The sequence below is a fragment of the Scylla paramamosain genome, chromosome 6, assembly GCF_035594125.1.
Source record: "Scylla paramamosain isolate STU-SP2022 chromosome 6, ASM3559412v1, whole genome shotgun sequence".
In the NCBI taxonomy this organism is placed as follows: Eukaryota; Metazoa; Arthropoda; class Malacostraca; order Decapoda; family Portunidae; genus Scylla; species Scylla paramamosain.
In genome coordinates, this window is record NC_087156.1 from 25144497 (window position 1) to 25161996 (window position 17500).

Consider the following 17500-nt stretch of genomic DNA (forward strand, 5'->3'; position numbering starts at 1 on the left):
CTCTCTCTCTCCAGTTTAAATCAATCACAGAATCAGTTAGATGCAAATACATGTAATTTTTCCAGTCTCACTCCCCATCGTGTCTGTTTCCGGCGGCCGCTATGCCACACGCAGTCCTAGAGGAAGTAAACTTTGTAAGGGTGCTCACCTGGCCCTTCAAATCTCTCTCCTCACAAAGGCCCTCACTATCTCGAGTGACGGACGATGGTGTCTCATTACAACTACTGTGTCTGTCCTTCGGTTTCCTTCCCCGCGCCCCTGTCCACTACTACGGGTAGATTAACCTTGCACTTGGCCTTAGGTTCCTTACCCCCTCGTGCTTCTATTCTTGCCATAACATCTCCGCATCACGTGAAATTCAGACACTCCAGCAGTTTTTTGGGCTTAGTACAATTTACGTAAAGTCAGGTTACGGTACGTTACTTAATCTGATCTAAGCTAATCGTATCCCACCTCAAAAATGAAGCTGGGATGGTTGATTTTTCATGTGATTCGCTATTTCCTCTACAGCCCAGCTCACAAAACCCTACCCCTAGCCTTGTCGCAGTCCTTGCCCTTGATCCAGCCTGTTTCGCGCCCTTCACTCAGCTAACAGTACCCACTACCCACCCTCTGTACAGTACGTATTACCTAACCTTGCCCTTACGCTCTGGTCCCTCGTCCATTCCCTCTCAGCCTCGGTCATCGCCACCTTCACCACGGCTCATGCTTGAAAAAATACGAAAGAGAGAGAGAGAGAGAGAGAGAGAGAGAGAGAGAGAGAGAGAGAGAGAGAGAGATGAGTCTTCCACCATTATTTGTCTAGGAATTCCGAATTCCACCATGTCTGTCTTATTGGCTGGTAGTGTCAGGCCTTGGTGGGGAGGATGATCTCGTCACCGCGGAGGACGTGGCGAGGGGCTGCAGGATGGCCGTCTGCGGGTGGAGGACGGCGGGAAGCACGGAGGGGGCTGTGTGTGCAGGCGGCGGAACAATAGTTTTAGTGTTAGCGACCTTCCCACCCTAACATCAAATACAGAGGACCTTCATGCCTGTCTGAGAGTTCCATGTGTGTGTGTGTGTGTGTGTGTAAATACCTAACTCGTGTTTCTATTCTAGGCACGTCGTCACCCATACCTAAGCGTTATGTGTTTGTATTATGAACCTTCCTCGACTGCCTACCTATCACATCTTTAGCGGTTCCCTATCTATAATACAACAGGCGGTTAGGGAAGCAGAGGTGAGAAGCGAGGTTCCTGAGACGGTTTCCTGGTTCCTCTTCCATTACAGTCTCCTTTCTGTCCCCCATTCTTCCTGCCGGTGTCGTGCGTCTGGCAGCCCCGCGTACCGGCATTCCCTCCCTTCTACCACAACATGCTGGCGAGGAAACGAGGAAAGCCATGTGATACACAAAAGAAAACATTTTGGCTTGAGTCGTGCAGTTCCTTGAAACAATTAATTATATTACAAAAATAAATACAGAGAAGTTGTAGAAGCTAATGCAAACAGATAAGGAAGGTTGCTTGCTTTGCTCTTCACCGGCCACCGTCGTTTACTTGACTACTTCAGGTATATTTGATTCCACTTTTATTTTATTTGTAATTTCACTCATCATAACCTCTCTCTCTCTCTCTCTCTCTCTCTCTCTCTCTCTCTCTCTCTCTCTCTCTCTCTCTCTCTCTCTCTGTGTGTGTGTGTGTGTGTGTGTGTGTGTGTTCCTTCGTTGGGCTTGATGAATGGCGTTTATAAGTCAGGGAAGACCATCGCAACAAGTACCAAAGTGCTCCTTTAAAACCTGGGCAAAAACAAGATGTATTGCGGACGCCAAGGGTCAGTTTTGCTACACTTGGGCGGTAACAACCCTGGGAGGATAATGATGGCCCACTGGTGCAGTCGGGCCCCGCCACTCACTGAAGTGAGCTTGCTCATGGTGTGGTCACTATTCCTTGGCAAGGGCTCTCTGTCTCAGATGAACTGCAAAGCAGGAGGGCTGGAGTGGCGTGTTGGCCAGCCGGGTGAGATGTGCGTACTCACCTGAAAGGTGAAGGGACAGTAGCAGGCACAGGCTGCGGCTTTGTGGTCGTTCTGACTGGTGTCTGGAGTAACGTAACGCACTTCCTGCCTCCACCATAGCGATGTCTGGAGGCAGGTGGGCCAGTACGTTGGGAAAGTCTCCACACACACTTATACTATTGTGTGACCGTCTTCTTCCTTGTTGTATCATCGTCTCAGGCTAATCTCTGCTCAGCACGCACATCACTCATTAACTTTACTGTATCATTATAATGCATCAAAAGATGCCACCATGCTAGATTAAGTGTGATGAATCATGCATATATTCACAGCTGTAGGAATCTACAATGGTCTTACTACTCTCTAATGCTGTTTGATTTGTTTCGCAGTCATTTCCGCATTATGTATTGCATCTGACAAAAGCAGGATAGTGTAAGTCACTAAATGAATTGATAGTAACGTATACATCTTTCACTTGGTACAGTGACGTCTAATGGTTCCGGAGAAATGAACTTCAGTGCTGCAACAGCACTATCATCTTGGGGATTTACCGATTCGAATCACCAGCAACTCTGAACGATAACCACTTGGAGCAAGTGTTCAGTGATTAGGAAACGCTTGCAATTTTTCAGGAATATGTTCTCATGGTTATGTGTAGTGATGGCAAAAAAATCTGTGATCCTTCTTGGAAACCTTAACGTTGTCCTGTTGCGGTAGGTGTCACGAAACGTCGGTAATTTAAACGAGTTGCTTCGTTAAATTAACCATCATTGCTTGTTCAGAAAATCACCACCAGACGGCAGTTCGAAATCGCGAATTGTCACTACGTAGTTTAACGAGAGCTTATCGGTTTCGTCATCAGTGGCATCACTGGGAGGGCCTACCAGCACGCTGAGGGGGAGGAGTGGAGCTACACACAGACACTCGAGACCAGGAGTGAGCCTGGGCGAAGCAGTTTTTGTTTGAAATGAGTCAAGAACTGAGAGGTGACCTTGAACACTCACCGTGACCACCTGTCTGTCTGTGTGTGTGTGTGTGTGTGTGTGTGTGTGTGTGTGTGTGTAGTGAAGTTCTCCCACGCTCTCGTCACGATACACACACACACACACACACACACACACACACACAAAGGAGAGGAGGAGGGCGGGGAATCGTTAAGTCCCAATAGGAGAGAGAGAGAGAGAGAGAGAGAGAGAGAGAGAGAGAGAGAGAGAGAGAGAGAGAGAGAGAGAGTTTGGTTACTACACGGATGAGGCTTAGGAAGTGATGGTTTTAGGAAAAAAAATCGGCAAGGCTTAAACAAATTTATGTTTTTGTTTGAGGTGTTGGCAGGAGTGTTGGTGGTGGTGATAATCCTTTCGTATCCTTTCACATATTTTCGTGTATTCGAGAAAATGTTCGGACAGAAAATGTATCTTTTATTCTATTTTATTTTACGAGTAATGTTAAGGGTTTATAGGTACCGTGCATGGTATTAAAACTTCATTTAGGTTATACTGTGGTGCATGCTTGAATAACTTATTCAAAGGGACCTTCTCTCTTATTTTGTGACGAATGCAGTAAGAAGATAAATAGGAAAAAAAATGAGATGGGTGATGTGGAAGGGAAGGATAATGATTGGGAGAAAGAGAGGAGCAATGTAAAAAGACAAGAGAAGTAGGAGTAAAAAGAATAGGAAGAGGAAGAATTTTTTTTTCTTTTTTTGAGGGTGAGGGGGAGAGCAAGGCAGATAGAAGGAAGAAGAGGAGAAAGAGCAGAGCGATGTAGAGCCTGAAGAGAAGTAGAAGCAAAAGGAGTAAAAGAATGGGAAGAAGAAGATGAAAAATGTTACTGAGAATGGAAATGCACAGGAGGAGGAGGAGGTGGAGGACGAAGGGAGAGAAGAGCAATGTGGGAGAACAGAAGACAAATAGGAGCGAGAATGGGAGGAGGAAGAAAAGATGAAAAACATTATTGAGGGGAAAGATACATAGGACGAAGAGAGAGAGAGAGAGAGAGAGAGAGAGAGAGAGAGAGAGAGAGAGAGAGAGAGAGAGAGAGAGAGAGAGAGAGAGAGAGAGAGCGATGTGGGAGAAAGAAGACGAGTAGGAATAGAAGAAGCGAGAGGGGGAAGAGGAAGAGGAGGACGAGGATAGAAGCGATAGCAGTGAGGAGGAGGAGGAGTTTGATGCAGAAGAGGAAGAAAAATGATAATAGCCTTTCATTATCTGGTAATTTTCTGAACTCTCAAGACACTAATAGCGTTCTTACGATCGTCCACGAGTGCCAGGCCTTGATCCCTCGGCCTGAGCTGTATACTCTGCTTTGTGTGTGGAGGGCAGCGAAACCAGCTGTGCCACGCCTCACCGCCACACCCACGCCTTGCTTCCCTCCCTACCACCCGCTTCCTTCCTTCTCCCTTTCACCGCCCACCACACTGTACCACACAACCTCCGCCAAGTTTTCGCTCTCTCGTCTCTTTCCTCTCTCTCGCCATAATATCCTTCTTGTGGCACAAAAACTGGTAGATAAATAAAGGAATAAATATATTTTTCTCCCTGCTTCAACTTCCAAACTCTCTCTCTCTCTCTCTCTCTCTCTCTCTCTCTCTCTCTCTCTCTCTCTCTCTCTCTCTCTCTCTCTCTCTCTCTCTCTCTCTCTCTCTCTCTCTCACATACGAGGGTCTTCTTTCTTCTCAACACGTTATCGTTATATTGTAAAAACACAAGTTCGTGCAGCGTTCCCATCATTATCGTACATCTTCGTTGCAGCTTCATCTTAACTCGGTGTTTTCGTCCGCCTCCTCCCCTGCTGGTCCCTCATCACATAATGCTCGCAGCCTCACTTGCATGACTCAGAAATAAAGAAGCACAGTCAAGAAATTTGTAGACAGGACTGTGATAATTTAAAGTAGTTTATTTTGTAATGGTGTCTAGCTTATAAAGGAGAATTGCATAAAAACAAGAAGATTATGAAGAATAAAAAAGATGAGTTAATAACTGATTTGAGGACGAAACTATTTGAGAGATAAAAGTTACAACACATACATTTTTTGAAAATACGAGGAAAGAAAATGAAAGGAAGAATGACTTGGACGTAGGAAAGAAAGAAAGAAAGAAGGGGGGAAAAAAGGTGGTGTCGTTACAAAAGCAAAACTTCCTCCATCCACAACTGAACTTAACGTTGCTGACGCTGCACTACTAACCTACCACATGTACATACGCACACACGTGAACAAGTTCGATTCTCTTGACGTTACAACCAACCATTTTCAAACTTACACCCTTGTTTTATTCAGAGCAGTCTGTTACACTTTCTCCCAAGCGCAAGTGTTACAACTATAGATCTTCATATCATCTAATTTTTCCCGTCCCTTTTTTACCCATCCCTGTCATGCCGTCACTAAAAACACTCAACACTGCACAACACCCCTATACTACACAACACACACACACACACACACACACACACACACACGCGTCCCAGCACAGACACTCCCAACTGCCCTCAAGTCTCCAGCTGCTCCATTCGGGAGGCAATCAGTGAGGGTCACAGTAAGTCGCCCTGAAGGACACGCACCCTCGCCCTTTGTTATATTGTGTCTTTCGCCTCCATCCTCGGCTTTTGTGAGTTGTGAGTTTTCTCTGTAGTGGCAGGTACTGGGTGGAATGGGAGGGCCGGAGGGATGGTAGTAAAGAGGGTGATGTTGTGCTGTTTCTCACGTCGAAAGAGGAGAGACTACCAAATGATGTGTGATTCATGTGTTTGTAAATTTATGGAGCATGTCGCTGGTTTTTTTTGTTGAGTATTGCCTAAATTCATTTGAAATTGACTTTTGTAATTTCACTTTGATTTTTTTTTCTCTAGTGTTTGTGTTACTCTCTCTCTCTCTCTCTCTCTCTCTCTCTCTCTCTCTCTCTCTCTCTCTCTCTCTCTCTCTCTCTCTCTCTCTCTCCTCTCTCTCTCTCGCGAGTGATGTCTTCTATAATAACTCTTCCTCGTGATAATAATGGGCGTCACCTCAGGAAATAATGAGTTCTCAAATGAGGCTCGTTTCCTCTTCCTCGTCTGTTTGTTTACACTGGTGTCGAGGCTTTGTCAATCGCGAAGGCCTCCTTCCCTCCTTCCGCCCTCCGTGATTGATGGCTGGAGGGAGGGAGGCAGGGAAGGGATGGCCGGATCACGTATACACCAAGCTGTCTGCCATCCAACAGTGCCTCCCTCCCTGTCCATGCTGCTGCTCTCGTCTTGGTCGGGGTGCAGGCTTTTACATTGATCGACTGCACAGACCACCACACCGTCGAGAAGTGTCCTGCTCTTCTGGGAGATTGTGTGTTGTGATACATATGTGCGGACGGCTCATTAACAAATAAATTTCCCACCATACTAAGGTTGTGGCTAATGGTGTAGCAGAAGCTGATTATATTTAAATTCAGGAGATGGCACGTTAGGCGTCTCGTCTTTCCCTGAATGACTTTAAGCGTCTTTGCCTTATTTTCCTTATTGATTGCCACTCGTTTTGGAGTGGCGTGGGCCTTTTCGCCATGAAGGCGGGTCCTTGCCTTCAGTCAAGTGCAGCTGTTGTAGGTGGCGGGGGGGAGGGTGTGACAGAAGGCCTTTGGGATACACAGTGAAGGAGACTCAGAAAAAAGGGGTGCGTGATGGCGCAATATTATTTACACTTTCCATGGTGTCACAAGTGAAAGTGAAAGTTGCTCAAGTTGATGCTGTTGTGTAATTCTATATATATATATATATATATATATATATATATATATATATATATATAGAGAGAGAGAGAGAGAGAGAGAGAGAGAGAGAGGAGAGAGAGAGAGAGAGAGAGGAGGAGAGAGAGGAGAGAGATGAGAGAGTGTGTATGTATGTGTGTTTACACTGTGCCAAACTTTGCCGGTTGTGTGTCACAGAGGACAAGAGTAACATGTGTGTTGTTTGGTCGGGAAAACTTATTGTACAGCACCAGATAGACTCATGTGTGGGACACCTGTACGTAACACACCAGTAGTTAATGAAGAAAACCAAACATTAAATTAACCCTTTGAGTTTATCTCCTGAACCTATACTTTGAGAAGAATTTTGACGAGAAACACTCTTGAACTCATTACGTGAACAAGGAATTAACTGGCACATCACAAGGCTCCCTCATGGATGTCATGCAAGCGGCACAGCAGGGATCGCGTTACTTCAAGGGCACAGTCAGGATCAGCACTGAAGAGAGACTTAGGAAGGGAAATGCGGTGTCACCACTACTTACACCATGACTAGAAAGGATGCGCAGAAAACTTCACTCTGAAAGAACACACACACACACACACACACACACACACACACACACACACACACACACACACACACACACACACACACAGTGATGCCGCGGTAGCCGTTAAGTGGATTGTTTGCAGTGCTAGTTCCATAATAAGGTGCATGGCATGTTACCTACCGATGGTTCATCTGACCGGTCATACATCACCTCTCCATCACCTTCGCCAGAGGGAGGTAATGTTGCAGTGGCTGCCGTGGATTGTAGAAACACTTGTTTGTACTCCACACGCATCGCCTTTCGTGGCGTGGCTCTGTGCACTTAACATAAGTACTGAGAATATAGAATTGCTAGATAGACTGAAGTGTTAGCAAGACCATGCGTGTCATAGTGGTATTATAATGGGTCGTAGTAATAACAGTCGTAGTATATTGGGATCATAGTCGGTCACTTCATATTTGCATATCATGAAGTCAATTTGAATAGGTTTGTTTACTGTAAGCCGGCAGGGAAGGAAGATGCGGTGGCCGGGAGGCAGGAAAGTAGTGGGGACTGGGGTGGCGCACGATGAGAAAGGAAAACACCCTGGCATAAATATTGCCGAGTGTAGAGATAAGAAAAGATTTTGTTAAAGTCACATGATATATAGAATACTCGTACAGTGAATTTTGCAACTGGATGTAATATTATAGACATGTCTGTCTTGGTGCCCGTCTCTGTCTGTGTGTCTTTAATGATGTCTGTCTGTTTCCTTGTCATTACGCCTCTCTCTCTCTCTCTCTCTCTCTCTCTCTCTCTCTCTCTCTCTCTCTCTCTCTCTCTCTCTCTCTCTCTCTCTCTCTCTCTCTCTCTCTCTCTCTCATACAATCTAACTGTCCACATCCCTTTTATTAATACGCCATTCTTTATCCTACACAAAGCATCATTACATGTGACACCACCTTGACTTTCACCTCATTACCTGTTTCCAATTATGCAGGAATGACAATTCGACGTGATATGCTAGTAAGGAGAAAAAAAAAATAAGACTTGTTCTTTTTCTCGTTCTTCTTGTTCTTATTCTTGTTATTATTATTATTATTATTATTATTATTATTATTATTATTATTATTATTATTATTATTATTCGCGGTAAGCTGAGTACCTGTCTATTGTGAGAGAAAATATTATTGGGCCTCTTATTTAAATCGTGCAGCTTATGTGTTTGTGGTTTTCATATTACAGTACACGTGTTATTGGGATCGTATTGGGGAGGTTAGCGGGTTTAGGTAATGGCTGGAAGGACGGGATGTTGTGGGAAGTATTTAAATGTGAGTCTTTTTATATCTTAGGTATTTTATTTGTTTGTTTATTTTATTTATATCCGTCTGTCTATCTATTGATCTGTTTGTGTGGCTGTCTGTCTGTCTGTCTGTTTGTCTGTCTATCGTAATATCTATCTATATCATCAATCTTTGTCTGTTTTTCTATCTATTTATCTATTAGTCTGTTTGTCTGTCTGTCTGTCTGTCTCCCTCTGTCTGTCTGTCTGTGTATATCTATCTTTATCACCTGTCTCTACATATCTGTTTATCTTTCCTATATCTATCTGTCTGTAATCTATCTATCTATGTACTTCTCTGTGTGTATGTGTATCCGTCTGTCTGTCTATGTCTGTGTCTGTCGCCTGTGTGTATGATTATTCAGGGACTAAATAAAAACAAACGGACTCAATTACGTAAATGAGTAGGAGAGAGAGAGAGAGAGAGGAGAGAGAGAGAGAGAGAGAGAGAGAGAGAGAGAGAGAGAGAAGCACGAGTACGTTAGTTTATTGCCAGCTTATCACGCAGTTTAGGTGACCACATGCGTCTGTGTATTATGTGTGTGTATGTACGTATGTAAGTATGAGTGAGAAGTCAGTCCAGGATGTGCTTCTTCTATGGGATCGTCCTCCTGTGCTGGTTTAGGCTGCTCATGTCAGTCTTAAGTGTCCTGAAGTGCGGGTTGAGAAGCACCAGAGGAACCTGATTACCGAGGCCAGTCCCCAGGTTGGTCGGGAATCATCGCCGCCTCACAGCCACTGCACATGAATACGGGAGAGCCTCCTGCTGTGATCGCCTACCCGAGGACCAGACTGCTCAATTACTGGTGCTGAGGGACTGATCACACAAAGGAAGCCTACGGACTCTCCCTCTTGCTTCCTTGGATCACACCACACTCATCAGCTCGTGTTCTTAACCCTTTTTCTGCGACATGAAACAATTAGCAGCACCAGAAGCAATGCGTCAAGTCTTTATAAACATCTACAAGAAAGTTAGCGATGAAAAAAAAATATATTTTGGAATTTCTTCCCCAGCTCTAAGATTGGATGTAGCTGTAGAACAAGTAAAGATGTCTCAGAGTGATTGGTAACTTGGGAAAGGTATACAAAGTGGCAGTCTTTTTTCCTGTATACTTCCTAACAGGCTTTTGTGGAAGCAGTTGGGGTTTTCTAGAGGTGTCCTTTAGTAGTGATTGGGGTTTTTAAGGGTGTCTGTGTGAATACTCTTAACAGGTTTCAGTGGAAATTATTGGGATATTCAAGGATGTCTGAAGGATTCTAGCGATAGTTTAACAATTGTTTTGCATCATCACTGGTGAGGAAATTGCCCATGAGAACCCAACTAATTATTTATTCCGTTATATTCATGTATCTCGATTGTTATTTTCCTTTTGTGTGTGAAGGAAGCTGGCAAACGGAGAAAAAAAAAAGTCGCTTAGTCGCTGTTGTTACTCCTTCAAAAATAGTTAGAATAAATAAATAAATAAATCAGACGAAAGAAAGATTTACATAACGAAAACATGTTTAGTTGTGGAAATGTTCCGATACTCCTCGTTAATGGTTCAGTCCTCGTTAGACCATCACAAAAAATTCGTGAAAGCATCATTGAAAACCCCAAAACTTCCAGTAGAGCTTGTTGATGGATAAGATGACAGGCGTGTGTGTGGATAGGTGTGCTTCAAACAAGGACTGCCACGTGTAGGCCTTCTGGCTTCTTGCAGCTTCCTTTGTATTCTAATGTTCTCACGTTCTTAGATTTTAAGAAATTGTGGTAAAGGCGCTGAGGCGTTAAAAAACACTGTCCCAGGTGTAACAGTGTCTTATGTTAATAGAGTTCCTGTACTAATGAACACATCATGAGCCACATTCCAAGCAGCAGACGCGCGCTCTAAAAGGTGTGGGGAAGCATGACCACTACTAGTGAAGCATGGGTGTCTGCGTGGCCGGCGGTAGCAAGACAGACGAGCGACAGACTGCCTATGTGCTTTAAACGCTTTGTTCTCCCTTAAGGACTATTTTCAAAGCCCACGGAAATATTTATCAGGTCTTCATGCGTACTTATATTTTATTTCCGTTGGTGATGCGGAATTTTTTGTTAAACTGACATTAGAATCATGAAAACACTCTTGGAAACCCAGATAACATCCTGTTGATGATGTAGAAAAGAAAACTATTAGTAATACAAAATCCTTTTTAACAAAGAATAGAGTTGTGGAATACCTTTGAAAATTTAGATAGCTTATCTTTGATGGTGCAGGATGCTTGTTGAACTATTATTGCATTCATGAAAACACTCTTGAAATCCCTTTGGTGATAAAAAAAAATGTTAAGATATATATATATATATATATATATATATATATATATATATATATATATTAGAGAGAGGAGAGAGAGAGAGAGAGGAGATGGAGAGAGAGAGGAGAGAGAGAGAGAGAGAGAGAGAGAGAGAGGAGAGAGAGAGAGAGAGAGAGAGAGAGAGAATATTACGTAAACACTACCCTTGAAAACTGCAACAACCTCCACTAAATTGTTTGATGAAAAGTAACTGAGAAAAGAAGAAACGTTTGGGAATGCGAACCGGAGAGAAAGACTGCAAGTGAGAACTGAGAAGTGATCCGCCCCGTGAGTCTGTAGGGCCTTATTCTGAAACACATGCTCATCGCACCTCCACCACTATCAAAATTCTGTAGGTAAAATTACACGGTTTTTTAAGGGTATTTTTTACGGATCCAGTGACAGATTATCAAGATTTCTGCAGTATTAAGAGGAGAGAACACTCTTGAGAACCCGGCTAATCATCTCTACATGTGGCCTTTGAAAATAGCCATAGTGAGAGAGCGGACTGTTTTTTAATACGGCCACTTGTAATGAACGCGCTACACCGGCCAGGCAGGAAACAGGTGAGGTGTGTTGTCCTGGCGGGAAGAGTACAGCAGGCAGGTGGCGCCGTGCATGAGAACAAAGACAGGGAGATGTTGCAGGTGTGCCAGGCTATATAAGGCAGCTCCTCCTCGCGCTCGTATGTGTACTAGAAAGTCGAAGAAATTGAGGTGACACTATTACTAATGCACAACTTAGCGTAGGATGCGCGAGGGGATGGGTGGTGGTGCGTGGGTGAAGCGGCTGCTGCTGGAGTTCGAGCGGCAGAGAGATGAAATGCATGTAAGTGGTAGTCGTTTTTCAGGAAGTGTTAAAACTGATGTGGCTGAGGCGTGTTGGTTGGAAATCCTTGTGGGTGGTGATGTTTCTGTACGAGTTTTCTCTCCCTCTCTCTCTCTCTCTCTCTCTCTCTCTCTCTCTCTCTCTCTCTCTCTCTCTCTCTCTCTCTCTCTCTCTCTCTCTCTCTCTCTGCTTTTTATTTATTTATTTATTTACTTATTTATGTATTTATGTATTATTTTTTTTACGTGTCAAAAGAGTGGTTTTTGGTTATTTTCTCTTTATTTTCTTTCTTTCTCCTTTTTTCTGTTAACGTGTCAAGTCTGGTGTGAGGAGCACAACAATGAAGGGAGAAGATAGATAAATAAATAGATAGATAGATAAATAGATAGATAGATAGGCAAATAGAGAGATAGATAGAGAGAGAGAGAGAGAGAGAGAGAGAGAGAGAGAGAGAGAGAGAGAGAGAGAGAGAGAGAGAGAGAATTAGTAGTAGTAGAATAGTGACCCGATGGATGGTTAGACCCGCAGACTTTTACTTTGGTAGAATGACTGTGGCAGTGTGCTTGAGGGGTCCGACGTGGAGGAGGAAGAGGAGGAGGAGAAAGGAGAAGAAAAATAAAAAGTGGTGGAGGAGAAGATGGAGGAAAGGCAACAATGATGCAGGAGATGAGGAGAAAGAGGTGAAGGAGGAGGCGGAAGGATGATGATGTGAAAGAGGAGGAAAAGGAAGAGGAAGGAGCAACAATGGAGGAGGAAAAGGAATAGGAAAAGAAGGAAGAGGAAGAGGAAGTTCCTCACGATTCACGACTCACGTTTAACTCAACCACGTGAGGGTCGCAATACAGAGAGAGAGAGAGGGGGAGAGAAGGGGGTCATGATACCTTCAGGAGAAGTATTGTGTTGTATGCAAAAGGCTCTTTGTAAAACTTCGTAACCTGTCAAGGAGGAGGAGGAGGAGGTGGAGGATGGAGGAGGCGGAGGAACAACAATGGTGTTTCTCTCAAAAAAAGAAACAGAAAAATCCATCATTTCTTTCCTAAAATACACCCTGAGGAGAGAGAGAGAGAGAGAGAGAGAGAGAGAGAGAGAGAGAGAGAGAGAGAGAGAGAGAGGAAATTTCCATACAGCCAGTAACTCTCCACGGCGCCATTCGATCATGTTGCTTGAGTGCATGAAGTAAATGAATATGTATGTAACTTCAGGAATTCAGTTTTGTGTCTTGCCCTTTCTTCCTTTGTTGTAATAATGAAAATAATACTCTTCACTCCTTACCGCTTCACCTGACACCCACTCCTTCCACATATGACACTCCCTTACCGCTTCCCCGATCTCTGCTTACTGTATCCTTACTTCCTTCTCATATATGACAATCCTTCACTCCTTCATCTCTTATTCCTTTATGTATCGTCACTTCCTTCACATATATAACACTTCACTCATTCAACTCCCCGTTCTTTGCAATACGGTCACTTCCTTACATATAACACTCCTTCACTCCTTACTCCTTCCATATACCATACCCATACACTCCTCAGTAATCGCCCCTTACTCTTTGTAGGGTACCCAACTTCTCAGTCACTCCTCACTCTTCATTCCTCAGCGCTCATACCTTAACTCCCTCCCTCTCTCCAGACTCCTTCGTCCTTCTTTCAGTTGTCGCCGTCTGAAGGACATTACCAGCAGCATGTGTGTGTATATGTGTGTGTATGTGTGTGTGTGTGTGTGTGTGTGTGTGTGTGTGTGTGTGTGTGTGTGTGTGTGTGTCTTGTCCTGTCGATATTTTGCTGTGTAACCTTTAAAATAATTGACTTCCACCGTGAGATTACCGTTGTGTGTGTGTGTGTGTGTGTGTGTGTGTGTGTGTGTGTGTGTGTGTGTGTTATTTTTGATGCTGCAGATGACTTTATTTTTTGTGATTGTTGTTATTGTTAGTTTTTTATTATTATTTTTTGTTTGTTGCTGAAGTGATGTATTCGGAGTTTTTTTTATTTTTATTTATTTGTTTATCAATTAATTAATTGATTTATTTAAATTCCGTATATAGATTTATGATGGAGTTGTTGTGGTTGTTATTGTTGTTGTTGTTGAGGTTGTGGTGGTAGTGGTGGTGGTGTTGGTGTGTGTGAGAGAGAGAGAGAGAGAGAGAGAGAGAGAGAGAGAGAGAGAGAGAGAGAGAGAGAGAGAGAGAGTGGGGGGGGGGAATGTAGGAAGCAAATGACAGTAGAGCAAAGTTATGACATCTGCGGTGACATCCCAGTGCAGTGTTTTGTTTGTCCTTGATAACAATGCCGTCACCAGACTTCCCTGCGTCACCCTTCCTGTTGGGCAACGGTGAGGCTGGCGGGGACGGGTGGCGGCGAGGCAGGTAGTGACGACGTGACGAGGAACTGGTGGCGAGGGACAGATGAAGAACAGATGGTACTGGTGACGAGGGAGTGGTTAAGAGGGATTAATGACGAGGGGCAGACGAGGAACAAGAGAACGAGGGACCAAAGACGAGGACAGGTGACGTAGTGCAGGTGACGTAATAGAGATGACAAGCAATAGGTGACGAGGGACATGCAGGAGGATTCTGAAATACTAGTAACAGTCACGCAATTTGTGCCGCAAGATACGTAAGTAGGTAACAAGCCGCGGTGAGTTGTGCCATCGCAGCCTGTGACGCTCCCAGGCCGTGACGCGCAGGAGCCGTGGCACGGTGGCATCACTGAAAAGCAAATGTTGCGCGGCAGGTAGCGAAGTGCAATATTTGTGTGTGTGTGTGTGTGTGTGTGTGTGTGTGTGTGTGTGTGTGTGTGTGAGAGAGAGAGAGAGAGAGAGAGAGAGAGAGAGAGAGAGAGAGAGAGAGAGAGAGAGAGAGAGAGAGAGAGAGAGAGAGAGAGAGAGAAAGAGAGATCTGCAGTTATATATATACTCGTATATATTTTTTTTTTTTATGTAAGAAGGACACTGGCCAAGGGCAACAAAAATCAATAAAAAAAAATGCCCACTGAAATGCCAGTCCCGTAAAAGGGTCAAGGCAGTGGTCAAAAATTGGTGGATAAGTGTCTTGAAACCTCCCTCTTGAAGGAATTCAAGTCATAGGAAGGTGGAAATACAGAAGCAGGCAGGGAGTTCCAGAGTTTACCAGAGAAAGGGATGAATGATTGAGAATACTGGTTAACTCTTGCGTTAGAGAGGTGGACAGAATAGGGGTGAGAGAAAGAAGAAAGTCTTGTGCAGCGAGGCCGCGGAAGGAGGGGAGGCATGCAGTTAGCAAGATCAGAAGAGCAGTTAGCATGAAAATAGCGGTAGAAGACAGCTAGATGCAACATTGCGGCGGTGAGAGAGAGGCTGAAGACAGTCAGTTAGAGGAGAGGAGTTGATGAGACGAAAAGCTTTTGATTCCACCCTGTCTAGAAGAGCAGTATGAGTGGAACTCCCCCAGACATGTGAAGCATACTCCATACATGGACGGATAAGGCCCTTGTACAGAGTTAGCAGCTGGGGGGTGAGAAAAACTGGCGGAGACGTCTCAGAACACCTAACTTCATAGAAGCTGTTTTAGCTAGAGATGAGATGTGAAGTTTCCAGTTCAGATTATAAGTAAAGGACAGACCGAGGATGTTCAGTGTAGAAGAGGGGGACAGTTGAGTGTCATTGAAGAAGAGGGGATAGTTGTCTGGAAGGTTGTGTCGAGTTGATAGATGGAGGAATTGAGTTTTTGAGGCATTGAACAATACCAAGTTTGCTCTGCCCCAATCAGAAATTTTAGAAAGATCAGAAGTCAGGCGTTCTGTGGCTTCCCTGCGTGATATGTTTACCTCCTGAAGGGTTGGACGTCTATGAAAAGACGTGGAAAAGTGCAGGGTGGTATCGTCAGCGTAGGAGTGGATAGGACAAGAAGTTTGGTTTAGAAGATCATTAATGAATAATAAGAAGAGAGTTGGTGACAGGACAGAACCCTGAGGAACACCACTGTTAATAGATTTAGGAGAAGAACAGTGACCGTCTACCACAGCAGCAATAGAACGGTCAGAAAGGAAATTTGAGATGAAGTTACAGAGAGAAGGATAGAAACCGTAGGAGGGTAGTTTGAAAATCATAGCTTTGTGCCAGACTCTATCAAAAGCTTTTGATATGTCCAAGGCAACAGCAAAAGTTTCACCAAAATCTCTAAAAGAGGATGACCAAGACTCAGTAAGGAAAGCCAGAAGATCACCAGTAGAGCGGCCTTGACGGAACCCATACTGGCGATCAGATAGAAGGTTGTGAAGTGATAGATGTTTAAGAATCTTCCTGTTGAGGATAGACTCAAAAACTTTAGATAGGCAGGAAATTAAAGCAATAGGACGGTAGTTTGAGGGATTAGAACGGTCACCCTTTTTAGGAACAGGTTGAATGTAGGCAAACTTCCAGCAAGAAGGAAAGGTAGATGTTGACAGACAGAGCTGAAAGAGTTTGACTAGGCAAGGTGCAAGCACGGAGGCACAGTTTCGGAGAACAATAGGAGGGACCCCATCAGGTCCATAAGCCTTCCGAGGGTTTAGGCCAGCGAGGGCATGGAAAACATCATTGCGAAGAATTTTAATAGGTGGCATGAAGTAGTCAGAGGGTGGAGGAGAGGGAGGAACAAGCCCAGAATCGTCCAAGGTAGAGTTTTTAGCAGAGGTTTGAGCAAAGAGTTCAACTTTAGAAATAGATGTGATATATAATTATGTATCCAGATTTACGTATAACTCTCACTCTCTCTCTCTCTCTCTCTCTCTCTCTCTCTCTCTCTCTCTCTCTCTCTCTCTCTCTCTCTCTCTCTCTCTCTCTCTCTCTCTGTGTGTGTGTGTGTCTTTGAAGCGTGCGTTATCAGCGCCACCAGAGTGAGTGGCGGCCTCTCAGTAGCTGTCGTCCCCTTGGAAGGCGATGATGTCATCCTGGCTGAGGTGGGGTGATAAGGCTGGGGGAGGGGTGGGGAGCGTGGGTACAGGTAGGGGTAATGGTGGGCGGGGCGGTGGGTGGGATGGCGGAGTCCAGCCTGGGAGCACAGCGGGAGCCAGGGCGGGCGAGGCGCTGCTGATCGCTTTCCAAGATTAATCTCCTCTTACTCGTTTATTTATGCTGATTTTTTTCCTTTCTTTTTCCTTTTTTTTTTTTTTTTTTTTTTTTTTGATGGATGCTGGGAAGATCAGGGTGTATTATTCCTGCTGGCTCCTCCCCTGACGAGCAGGATCATTTTGGTGATGTGGGGATGTGTGTGGTGGTGGTGCTGGTGGTGGCATGATGACCGGTGCACTAACCCTACCTCCTTTTCCCCGCAGGCCGCGATGATGGCGGCCACCATGGGAGGGCCCCTCACCCCACCTGCCGCCCCGGACATCCCTTTCGCTGACGCCGATGCCCCGGACACTATCGATGCCCCCGACGCCCCTCCAGCGCCGCCCCCGCTCTACTCGACGCCCCGGCCCGGCGAGCCTCGAGTGGTGCTGGGCGGCGGGTTTCCTCTGTACCAGAACACAGGGCCGCGTCCCGGCCTGAGCCGCACTGCCTCCCTCCCACCCAGCAGCACGCGCCCACCGTACGCCCCCTCCTTGGCGCGCCAGGGCAGCTGCAGCGGCCTTGCGGTGGTGGAGGGCGCGGGCGGGGCGGTGAAGGTGGCCACGGACCGCCCTCACCTGGTGTCCATGGGCGGAGGGCGTCTGTCCACTGCCGTGACGCTGCACCCCATCAACGAGGGGCGCACCATGCTGGGCGCGGGCGGCATGGGCGTGGTGCCGGACATCGTGGTGGTGGGCACGGGCGTGGAGGCGGAA

General features: G+C 45.3%; 1 protein-coding gene across 6 annotated transcripts in view; it reads left to right on the forward strand.

Annotated features, from left to right (window-relative positions):
• Positions 1–17500, forward strand: part of LOC135101480 (uncharacterized) — a 41749-nt gene that overhangs the window by 4831 nt on the left and 19418 nt on the right. For all 6 annotated transcript variants that reach the window (XM_064005500.1, XM_064005495.1, XM_064005497.1 and 3 more), the window contains one exon: positions 17009–17500. This exon is cut by the window's right edge and continues 106 nt beyond it. In XM_064005500.1, the coding sequence (XP_063861570.1) occupies positions 17015–17500 (486 nt within the window). In that variant the 5' untranslated portion in view covers positions 17009–17014. The remainder of the gene's footprint in view (positions 1–17008) is intronic.